This window comes from Protopterus annectens, chromosome 9.part0 (assembly GCF_019279795.1).
Source record: "Protopterus annectens isolate FY-2018-M chromosome 9.part0, PAN1.0, whole genome shotgun sequence".
Classification (NCBI taxonomy): domain Eukaryota; kingdom Metazoa; phylum Chordata; order Ceratodontiformes; family Protopteridae; genus Protopterus; species Protopterus annectens.
Genome location: NC_056743.1, coordinates 859698890 through 859710865, shown reverse-complemented (window position 1 = coordinate 859710865; position 11976 = coordinate 859698890). Strand labels below are relative to the sequence as shown.

Sequence of the window (11976 nt, the reverse complement as noted above, 5' to 3'; positions counted from 1 at the left end):
GAATAGTTCTGCTTAGTCTGTCGGCTATCACGTTGGATTTCCCAGGGATATGAGTCGCTACCAGAAAACGTCTGGTCGCCACTGCCCATTCCCAAACTCTCATGGCTTCTCTGCAAAGGGGGTAGGATCTGGTTCCTCCCTGCTTGTTCAGATACCAGACTACTGACATGTTGGGAGTGAATGGCAATAACGCCCTGAGGGAGGTAATCGTGGAGGGCTTGTAGAGACAGAAACACCGCCCTCATTTCTAGAATGTTGATATGAAGGAGACTCTCGTCGGGATGCCAACTGCCTTGGACTGACCTGCCCAGGTAATGCCCCCCCCCCCCGTCTGGGAGGCGTACGTCGTCAATGTGGCCACAGGTGGAGGTGGAACAAAGGGTCGTCCCTGATCCAGATTGGAGGACAGCAGCCACCAGCGAAGGTCCCGTATGCAAGTTTCCGTGATTCGTATGAGGTGACTGAGAGGGAGATCCTGAAAGGACCACTGTGTCGATAGGAGCCACTGGAGAGTTATCATATGTAATCTTGCTAAGGGAACTAGGAGAACAGTGGCCGACATGGAGCCTAATAGCTGCAGGACCATCCTGGCTGGGGCTTTGGATCTGAGAAGCAAGGCTCGGACTTGAGCCTGTATAGTTTGTATCCTTTCTGTAGGAAGATAGACCCGCATTTGGTTTGAGTCTATCTCTACTCCGATGAACCTTATGCACTGAGATGGCAGCAACACAGACTTTGGCCAATTGAAGGTGATTCCAAGGGAAGTGCCTAGTGATATGGTGGCTTGAAGGTTCTGCAATAGTAGACGCCTGGAGGTGGCAGTTAGGAGCCAGTCGTCCAGATACGGAAACACTTGGAATCCTAGACTCCTCAGGTGGGCAGTCACTACCGCCAAACATTTGGTGAACACCCTGGGGGCTGTGGTGAGACCAAAGGGCAGTGCGCAGAATTGGAAATGACTGTCTCCCAGGCTGAAGCGCAAATGTCTCCTGGACGCCTGATCTATCGCGATGTGATAATAGGCGTCCTTGAGATCTATGGAGCACATCCAAACACCTTTCTCCAGAAGTGGGAGAATGGATTGTAAGGTGACCATCCGGAACTTGGACTTCATGACTGATCGGTTTAGGTTGCTGAGATCCAAAATGGGCCTCAAGTCCCCGGTCTTTTTTGGCACCAAAAAGAATCTTGAGTAAGTCCCTAATTCGATCTGGTCTACGGGGACCGGTTGGATGACTCCTTTTTGAAGCAGCTTTGAGATTTCTAAGGCTGCGATTTCCCGTTGACTGGGTGGCGGGTCCGGGATTTTTTTGGACGGCGGTGGAGAGTGTGAAAAGGGGATGGCGTAACCTCCGGCGATGATTCGAAGCACCCATCGGTCCTGAGTGATGCTCTCCCAGGCTTTTAGGTGCCACGAAAAACGACCCCCGACTGGCTCCGGAGCTGCACAGTCGGGCAATCCTTCAGGGATTGTGGAAGGCTGAAGAGCCACGAAAGGACTCGCGGTCTCCAGTGTTGCGGGGGCCTCTGCCGCCTCTGGGACGGCGTCTTCCAGAAAAATTTCCCCCTCCTCTGCCTCTAGAAGGGGGATCGTCCTGCTGTGGGGGATAAGGCTTCTGGGATTTGCGGAACCACATTTTCCCTCCTCTTTTAGCCTTGGGATAAGGCCGAAAGGGAGTGGAAAATCGTGCCCCTACGGCAGTCAAAGTCTTTCCCTCTTGCTCACAGCGGGTCAGTGTGTCTTTTACCTTGGGTCCAAACAAAGAGGACCCGTCAAAGGGGGCGTCGGCAAAAGAAGACAAAGGCCTCCGCGAAATGACACAGACGGAGCCAGGCTTGCCTCCGTAAAGCAACGCCCATACCCGCCACTCTACTCGCCCCCTCGGCTGCATACGAAATGAGCCTCATGGACGAGTTAGATATTGATGACAGGGTCGACAACTGAGAGCTAACTGTCTGGGCCAGCTGCTCAGGTAGGTTACCCGAGAGGGAATCTGAGAGCTCCTTGACCAGATCCCTCTGCAGTCTGGTGAAGTGTGCCAAATAGTTCAGGGACCTTAAAGTAAAGGCAGCTGAACTAAGGGTGCGCTTCCCGTACCGGTCCATGCTCCTAGACTCCTTATTAGGAGGATGGACGGACGTCGAAGCCTCTGCCACATCTTGTTGGGTAGCAGATGCCATCACCAGGGCATCTACAGCCACACCTTTAGTCAGAAATTCCTTCTCCGGGGGTGCAGACAAGAATTTATTCGGGCGAGCAGGCACTGGTTCCACAGAGTCTGGGTGTTCCCACTCCCTTCGACAAATCAAATCTAGGAGCTCGTCGAAGGGCGGAGACACCCAGGAGGCGGAGGGCTGAGCCCCGAAGGCCTTGAGGAACACCGACTCGTCAGCGGAAGGGGGTTTGGAATTCCAGCCGCCTCGTTGCTTGAGGACTTCTAGGATGTCTGCAAAAGAGACATCATCCGAGGACGACTTGGGGGACCCCTCCGCATCATCAAGATCGGTGTCCGACGTGAGAGACTCATCGGGGGAGTTGACGTGCTTCCTCTTGCACGATCTCTTCCTTGGGGGTTCCTCCGAAGATGCTTCAGAGGGACCCCCAGGAGGAGGGGAAACCCCACTGGGGGTGACCTCAGGCCCCGGGGCTCCACTGTCTAGCGACAGGGGAACTACAAAAGACCCAGTCTCCGCGCCTAGGGAAGGTGCCGGTGATACCGTGGAGGTAGCCAAAGATGATTTGGCCAAAGCACTCCTCATAGCTCTGAAGGCCGGACCGCCAGAGTCCTGGGAAGGTCCAATCCCCGGAGCCACGACAGTAGACGGAACCCCCGCAGCCGACGCACCGAGAGGGAGGCTCGGAACTGAAAACATCGGTCCCGAAACGTCCCCCCTGGGTCCGACCGAAGAGGTCCGTGTACTGAACTCCGACCCAAAGGCCGGGGTTGGAGTGAAGGTCGGAGCCGACCCGAAAATCTCCATCGGCTCCACCAGCTCCGGCTCCAACGGTGTCGAAGCTGTTGGAGGAGGAATCACAACTACAGAGTGGGCCATCGGCTCCGAAGCCGACTGGGCTGGAGCCGAAACTAATTTCTGAAAGACTGGGGACTGGAACAGTCTTTGAAGCACCCTGTCGATGTCCGAATCCGACATCTTGGAAGACCTGGAGGAGACCGAACGGGTCCGAGTAGACTTCTCCATCGGCTCCGAAGGGCTAGGGGACCGGCTCCGAATTGATTCGATCACTATCGGTGCCGAGGGAGACCCCAAACTAATTTCCCTCGGTGCCGAAGGGGAAGAGTCTGAGCGGGCAACCCTTATCGGCTCCAAAATCAGTGGAGCCGACGAAGGTGACCCGCCTCTCGAAGCCCCAGCCATCAGCTCCGAAACCAGAGGAGTCGAGGCTGGAGGCATCGAGGCAGACCGTTCCGCCCTCGGCTCAGAAGTCCGTGGAGCCGATGGAGAAGCCTGCCTAGATTTCTTAGTGGTCGGTTCCGACGGGCTGGTCGGAGCCGACGACTTCTTTTTCTTAGCCGGAGAAGGAGAGGAAGATAAGGCCTCTTCAAAAGAGGGTTTGATAAGCCCTTTTAAGATTAATTTATTCTTCCTTTCTTGGAGGACCCGAGAGGAGAAGGTGTGACACACGCTGCAAGACTCCTGAAGGTGTTTGGCACCCAAACAATAAACGCATAAGGAGTGATCATCAGTAATAGACATCTTATAGTTGCAGCATGCGCACTTCTTAAACCCTGAGGGTCTATGTTCTTCAGACATGATGCCAATGGTATGCAATAGTACAATGACAACGTATTAGCCTAGAGCTACTACAGAAAAATTCCTATACCTAAAATAAGAACTTTTTTTTTTTTTTTTTTAAACAAGAAGGGCAGTCAAAAAGGCCCAACGAAACAGTTAGAAGACTAAGATACCAAGGAGGGCCAAGAACCCTCTAACTAAAACGAGTGCTTGACCTACCAAAAAGCAAAAAACAGTCACACACAACAGTACTCAACAACGCACAAGGGGAAGGCCCCTCTAACTTAAACGGGAACCTTTCCCTGTGAAAACACAAACTTTTACCACAAAAATTTAACAATAAAGTAGCTATAGCCGTTAAAACAGCTTTTGGTTAATTTTAAAGAAATTTTCTGACAGAAAAAAATTCTCTCAAAAAAGCACTTAGCTCAGCCAAGTTCGAGACCACGTCCTAGCTTGTAAGCGGCAAATGAGATCTGGGGAATTGGTGGTGGTGCATCCTGGGATATAGAAAGCTCAGCCAATAAGAGACTTCGCTCTATAGCATAGCGTGCCGAGTCGGAGCCGAGGATCGGCTCCGAGCCCATCAGTATAGAATGTAGGCGAGATAGGATCACATAACATCCTTATGTTTTGCCTTGGTCCAGTTTTGGGTAGGACTGCAGTTGTGGCCCAGAAAGATGTGGCCTGTGTCCAGTCTGCTGAGGATTCTTCCCTTCTGTAGGTCTGCTGCCGGAGTCAAAAGCCGATGCCTGGCAAGAGACGCTGGACCCATACATATATATACACACATATAGGGAAAGGATAATAAATACACACAGTATGTGATATTTAGATTGCATGGGTGTCAAAGGGCCAATGATGTGGTGGACTCTAGAAGGTACTGTGATCACTGTGTGCTCTTAAGGGAAATTGTACTTTACTGTGTGTGTGTGTGTATTTATTATCCTTTCCCTATATGGACGCCCCTCACTGGTGTTAGTGGTGAGGATTGAGGCTCCTTGATTGCTGAGCCAGTGCACGGGCGTCACATAGGCCTTAAACACTTGTTCTACATGGACAGACTTAAAAAACTCCAACTATTCTCTGTCTCATATCACCTACTTAGAGGCGATCTCTGCTTGACATACAAAGCCATGTCTGACCAGCTCTGTTAGAAATGCTACATCTAAAGAAATTCCAATCCCTCCACACCACACGCTCCAGAAACCTCAACCACATTACCACAATCAAGAGAACATGCTGGAGGGACAGGTTCATAATCCAGAGACTGCCCATGCTGTGGAACAGACTTCCCATACATGTCAAGCAGAGTACCTCACTGGCCCTCTTCAAGAGAAATCTTGATGAGTGGATGGGAAACAGAAAATTCACCCCGGGGATCACTCCAATTGCTCTACTCGACAGAAGCACTAGGAACCAAGGTTGGGTGGCACGTTGCCAGGGTAATCCTTATGGGCTAGGCTTGTAAAGGCTCCAGGGCCATTAGCCTAGTACACACCTATGAAGTCTTTCCTTATTATGGATACCATGTCTGTGAATCCCAAATCACTGCATCATGGAAACCACCCTTTTTTACTGCTGTTCTTACCACCATCCATATTTCGGTAATACAGTAAGAAATGTGCAAGTACTTCACGAATGAGATGAAAATACTGTGCTCTTTAAGATACCATCAGGAAACAAACCTGCTGCAAAAGTACAATTTAATACTCACACCCTACTGAAACAAACACGTTGAAATAGTTAGCAATCTGGTTTGTATAAGATCTGGTCCATGATGAACACATTACAGCAAAAGTAAATATCAGGACCGAGCTAACAAGTTCATCCTTGGCATTTATATGTACTTTATTAGATCATAATGCTCTTTGAGTGCTTTTACCAGCCCAAGACAGTAGTACATAATTATCAAATATACAGTCTTACCTAGTGCATTTCTAGCATGTAAAGGCCACTATAGTCATCATCTGGTCACAAATATAATGTTTTTATATGCAAAAATGCTCCCTATCAAGTGTATGAGATCCTTAACAGCATATCTCACAGCAACTGCCAAAACATAAAGCAAATATCGAAATTCAAAGCCTTTAAACCATTTTTTCTTTGGGGCGGGGGGGGGGCTGCACCCCACACCCAAACCCAAACTCCTGCTTCTTAATATATTCCAACTCTAAGACAGCTGCACCTCAGAGTAATGTGAATACTTAGGGACTCTGCAGCCTCAGACTTGGTATACATTTTTCCATATTTTCAATTTTGTACATGCTATCCAAAGATGGAATTTTTAACAAGAACTCATTCTAGAAATGTACCCAATAAAGCCATGCAATTTGCATACTTCTTTCCTGTCTTGCATATCAGCACTTAATAATAAGATTCTGTTCCTATACATACCTTAAAACTGCTTTCCAGATTTATCTCTATGAAAATTATACAAAATCTTAAACAGGCAATATTAATTGAAAATTATTTCTTTCACAATAAGGGGCATAAAAATAACAGATTATCTGTATAATTTCAAAAGTTAATCACATCAGGAAAGACAGTGATGCTATAGTTTGCCACAACACTGGAAAAACATTTCATTCTAGCAGACCCAGTCAGCAGCCTTATCAATAGTTGGGTTCTTTTAGCAGCCTTCTGAAGTGCAGCTGTGTAGTTATCAAAGGAAAAGGCCACCTGAAGATAAAGCAAACATACAAATAGTTATTAACTTTAAAACACAGTTTCTGACACAAATGTAGCAACAATTTATGCTTTTAAACTGGAAAAAAAATCTGTTTGTCCTACAGGCTGCACAAAAAACAGCACTGTATATAGTGAAAGTTACTGCATGTAACCAAAGAGCAAGAACAGGAATGCAGGAAAAGGGAGGTGGCTATTTAAACAATGGCTGGGGTCAGATCACATGGCATGAAAGGGTGCATTGCAGTAAATAAAGGACTTGCTAAAAGTCATGGGGTATAACAAGTGTGTAGCCATATAAATAATGAGACAGAATAGGGTGCGGTGGTCAGGAATTAGTTAAAAGGAACAAGAAAGGAGTGGGTACAGTGAACAGGGTCTGCGTACAATAGATGATGCATAATGGGATGCACTGATGATGCAAAAGACAGGGATGTGAGTGCAGACTGATCGAGGCCTCATAATGGCTACAGTGAAAAGGTATGGTAGGGCACAGTCAGGACGACTGCCTACATAAACCATGGCACATGAAAGGAGAGCGAAGACATGGGACAGGGAAGGTGCAAAGAAGTTACAGGACATGGTGGAATACATGGAGTCTGAATTAGCTACTCAGACAGAATAAGGAAAGATGGACTAAATGGAGACAAACAAGAAATTGAAAAGGATAGGGTGCAGTAAAAACAAGAACCCGGGTGTGGTATAGCAAGTAGAAGCTGACTACAAAGCAAAGGAAAGGTGAAGTGCAGTAAGTGGGACCTAGCTATTAAGCACAGGGCAAAGATATGGAGAGACCGGGTGCAAGATAAGAGACCAGTGAACGATCAGGTACAGGACATTAGAAAACAATGCCACGACAGAATAGGTGCTAGGCACAAGAAAATGCAGCAGAAGGAAACTGAGAACCTGGCACAAGACAAGTGTGCAGTGAGAAAATGGATACAAAACATCAGACAATGGCACAGTGAGAAGACAGGTACCAAGTACATGACAAATGCAGTAAAAGCATGACAAGAGGGCAAAATAAGAGTGGTAATCTTTATTTTCTGTAAGTCTGCCTGGGAAACAATGCCAGATTGCTTGATGCTAAACTGATGCATATAGTTAATACATATAGATATGTATAATTTCAATGCATTTTGTTTCCTTAATGGTTGTGGTTCTTTTCTTAATTTGTAAACCAGGCTGAAATCTGAAAATGGTCCAGTTGGATGAATAATTTATTATTCTTTTTTAACCAGAGCAGAACAAAGATACAGAACTATGGCACAGTAAGTTGAGCTCCTAAAAGAATGCAGTCACAGACTGATTACAGGGCAGTACCCAAGGACATTGCGATACAAATGTGTACAAGGTAACAAACAAAGGCGAGGGGACGAGATATAAGCGGTGAGGCAACAAAAGCTACAAGGCAGCAAAAAAGGCAAAAGGAATACCATGGATTGGGGTCTATTAGCTGGAAACAGGATAAAGGTTAGGTTAGTAAACAAGGTGCAACCCAACATATGATGTCCTGTAGTGGGTGAATATATTATACAAGGTGTGAAACACCTTGGGAATCAGAGCACTCAGAATACAAAGCTTATGAGAAAGTTAGAATACAGAGAATGAACAGAAGACCTGCCACAACAAACTACACTGGGCAATATGTTGCCACATTAGTTAAGACAGTGTGAACAAACTAAAAGTCAAGACAAATTGTAAGAATGGGGCCAGACCATGGTGGGCATGATAAAATGATCCAGATGGTGGGGATGAAGTACAAGGCATGACATACGTCAGGAAACAGTGATGGGAATCGCATTCAGTGCATTGACTTTCTTTTAGTGTAGGCTAGACCTAAGTAATTTAACAGAAAGGTGTAAAATAGGAGACAAGAATGAAAAAGACAATATAACAAGCTGGTTCTTAGCAGAAAATGGGACTGTTTAGAAGGGAAAGTGGCATAATACACTGCAGCAGAAGGAAGGGAGTGCAGTACAAGGCAATTTACTGGAGTTTTCTAGGAGATAGTATCATGGTTCTAAATGACCAATATCGCAGACTTGTTTTTTTTACATTTTACTAATGTGTAGTTTGGTCACATGCCCCCCCCCCCAAAACTTTTTGGTATATCTCACTAGAGAATACATCCTTACTCTATAGGACATTTACTGTTTTCTGAGAAAATAATAACTGAATTCCAAAATCTGCAAACTGCAAATGATGTAAGTTGAAATTAACAGACAGGTACTTACCTGTTACCTCAATACTTGTACCCGTAATATAACTGCTGTCATCAGATGCCAGAAAGGCACACACATCAGCAACGTCTATGGATAAAAAAGATAGTACTAAGCATTTCTTGAACATATTTATCCTACAACTTTAAAGAGGACAGTACAGTTTAATTTGTCCAAGTCTTTTGGGTTTCTGGTATCATGATGGGAATGGACTCTATTCCTAAGTCTAAGTGTGATTAAAGTTCATGGAATTAGTATTGTTTCAATCTTTGATGTTAGCCAGAAGTGCTCTTCCCAGCACATACAATGTGCCCAGAAATGACTGCTTCTATAATTCATATGAAGTTACATGCGTCAGTAGCATATCTTAATAAAACTGTAAATTATTTTTTTATGAGACCCATTGCTCCTGCTACTACTGTAACTGTCTGGTTACCTACCCTTCTTCCACACTGCCATTGTTCTTGCCTGCAAATCTTGGTATTTTATGAAATTCTGTCTTTCTGTACAAAAGACACTGTAATCAGAGCAATTTCAATGATCAATATTACTTTTGTTTTCTTTTCATGGACTACTATATCTGTTTTTCTCGCATCTGTTTTCTGAACTACAATACACTTCAGTACAGTTGTACGAAATACTCACTGTAGTAGCAGATCCTCAAAATCATCTAGATGCCTGGCACTGTATTCCCTACTCCTGCCTGTCAAGCCTCTTCCAAACAGAATTCCAAAGCAGTCTTGCCCATCCCAGTAACAGAATGTGCTCACCACAATACCAGAATGTTTACATTCAAACATAAGTATTTACTTTTACTAAAACAGTACACTAAAAGTTCTAAAAACTCATTAATAACATATATAAAGCCATAATGTGCATCTAATCTCAGCAATAATTAATTGACTAGAATAAAAATAAGCCAACAAATATTCCCTGGGATTCATTAATGCCTACACTAAGTGTACACTGTACTGAGTAAGCAGACAACACAAGCATAACTTCCACCTAATTTTATTTTTCCTACTGATTTTCTTGCAGCCTTAAATGTCAAGGGAGATTCATAAAGGTTACCACAAAGTGTTGACTACATGTGCACTTAGTATAATCTTTCTGAGTGACTAGAAGGCACAAAAAATGAGGTAGGGATGCTCTTGAATACAGATCATGTACACTTAGTGTAGGTGTTAATGAATCTGGCCCACTGACTTTGTACCAGTAACAGGGAAAATGAAATGCTAAAGAAATAATGTGACATTTTTGTTTGTAACAGCATAAGAGAAAATAAAATGACAACACATCTATTCTCAATATCATCATCACAAGAATGGACACAAACAGGAAATGTAGCTTTCTGTAATGTTGTTGTTGTGTCTTTCGGCTTATCCCGGTTAGGGGTCGCCACAGCGGAACTCCGGTCCGCTAATGTTTGGTAGTGGATTTTTACGTGCCGAGTTACCAGCCCTGACACACAACCTTCAACGAAGGTACACCCATTCACGCATGCCTCCACTCAGAAGACGCTCTAGCTGAGAATCGAACGGGAGAATGTCTTGCTGTGAGGCGACAATGCTACCGCAGCACCACTACCGCGGGATAAGAGTATTTAATCATAGACCAGTTATAGTTCACTTTGTCGAATGTGCCTTTATTGACAAAGTGCACTACTTTGTGTTCTTTAAAAAATACATTGTTTTCGAATGCCAGAAATCTTAATGCTGGGAACACAGATGGTGTATGAGATTTCTTTGTGAGCACATAAATGGGGTTGTCTACTAATGCCAAAACTTTCAGATATACTGAAAGTTTTGGCATTAAGGGTAGGTGCGTGTGGATTCAGGTTTGTGGGCTAGGATCAGAGTATGGTTCAGGTAAGAAGATAGAAGTACTGTTGCGTGTGTGTGTTTCAGTGTCTTGTGTAGCTAGGGGAAGGGCTTTTCTAAGGTAATGTGTAGGGTTGAGGTAAGGGGTAGTGGTAGGGTTAGAGTTAGTACACAAGTTAGGTGGTATGGGGAGATTTAAAAGAAATATTACTTAGGGGAGGCCTCAGGTCATGCCTTTTCTAGTTAGTATGCATACATAAGAAGTATTACTGTTTAGGTACCTCATTAAAAAATACTGTGGATGGAAAGGAGGTTTATACCAAACAGTCAGGTATCGGGGGGGACAATTAGTCTGACAATATGACCACTTAGCATGTTGTCTATGGGGTACAGAAGGCAGGCAGGAGATTTTTAACTGGCTTATGAGGCCTTTAAAAAGATGATGAGCTCCATACTCGCTCAATCTCCATACACTACTGATGGGACTATGTTATTGATATGCTTCTACTGGATTAATTAAATTTAGTGTACAAAAGAACTAATGAGGCACTGGTTTTCAAACAGGATTATGGACATAACTGAAGGTAGAATACATTTCCTTAAGGAAGCACCCTCTCTGTAAGGAAATGAATTCTACCTTCAGTCAGAGTGACAGATTAAGTTCCACTTTGGTTCTGAGAGAAGAAGGGATTTTTCTTTCCTGGTCTGAGTTTGTTTATACATTTCTAAATGTAATTTAAGCCTAGAACCCATGTTCTAAAATGCCATTAAAACTACTTGCAAGTTGGTAACTTAATGGAAAACTCCTGCCAGCAACTAAACGTTTTTTTCTATGCAGTACTAAAGCTGTGGTAGTATTGTAATTGTCTAGAATTATTTGTTTTATAATTTTACATCCAAAACAGCCTAGATGAGGAGTGCCATACGAATATGGCTTCATTTTATAGTCTCTCTTTAATACTCCCATAATAAGATGCTTCCTAGACAAAAGTTAATAAGGAGGTATGATTCTAAATTCACACACTACTGGAATCATGGTCATATTAGATTGCCTCTAGAAAGTTCTTTTTTTTTTTACTGAATTACTCTGATTTCCACTAGCTTTATGGTTAAATTTTCTGACTGCTGTCTTCCACCTATTCACAATAGGCTCATCTATTCTCCAGTACCATAATCTCTGCCATTTGTTCCCAATAGGTGGGTCTTTTCTCTTCATAGAAGAAGTTTGTAAGGGGCATCATGTTGCCACTTGCTAGTAATTTTACTTATTTATTTATTTATCCAACACTTGTTTACCAGGAAAGTCCAACTTGGAGCAAACCCAATTTTCATCGGAGGCCCGGGGAGAAACACACCAGACGTATATCTTTGTAATGCGGGAGGAAACCGGAGTACCCAGAGAAAACCCACATGAACGCAGGGAGGACATGCAGACTCCGCACCAAAGGCACTCCAGCTGAGAATCGAACCAGAGAACCTCTTGCTGTGAG

At 44.4% G+C, this 11976-nt stretch overlaps 1 protein-coding gene across 2 annotated transcripts in view; it reads right to left on the bottom strand.

Moving 5' to 3' along the window:
* Positions 1-5586: 5586 nt before the first annotated feature.
* The window catches only part of HSD17B8 (hydroxysteroid 17-beta dehydrogenase 8), a 147453-nt gene continuing 141063 nt past the window's right edge, over positions 5587-11976 (bottom strand). For both annotated transcript variants that reach the window (XM_044083576.1, XM_044083577.1), the window contains 2 exons: positions 8682-8756; positions 5587-6438 (listed from right to left, as the gene is read on the bottom strand). In XM_044083576.1, the coding sequence (XP_043939511.1) occupies positions 6422-6438; positions 8682-8756 (92 nt within the window). In that variant the 3' untranslated portion in view covers positions 5587-6421. The remainder of the gene's footprint in view (positions 6439-8681; positions 8757-11976) is intronic.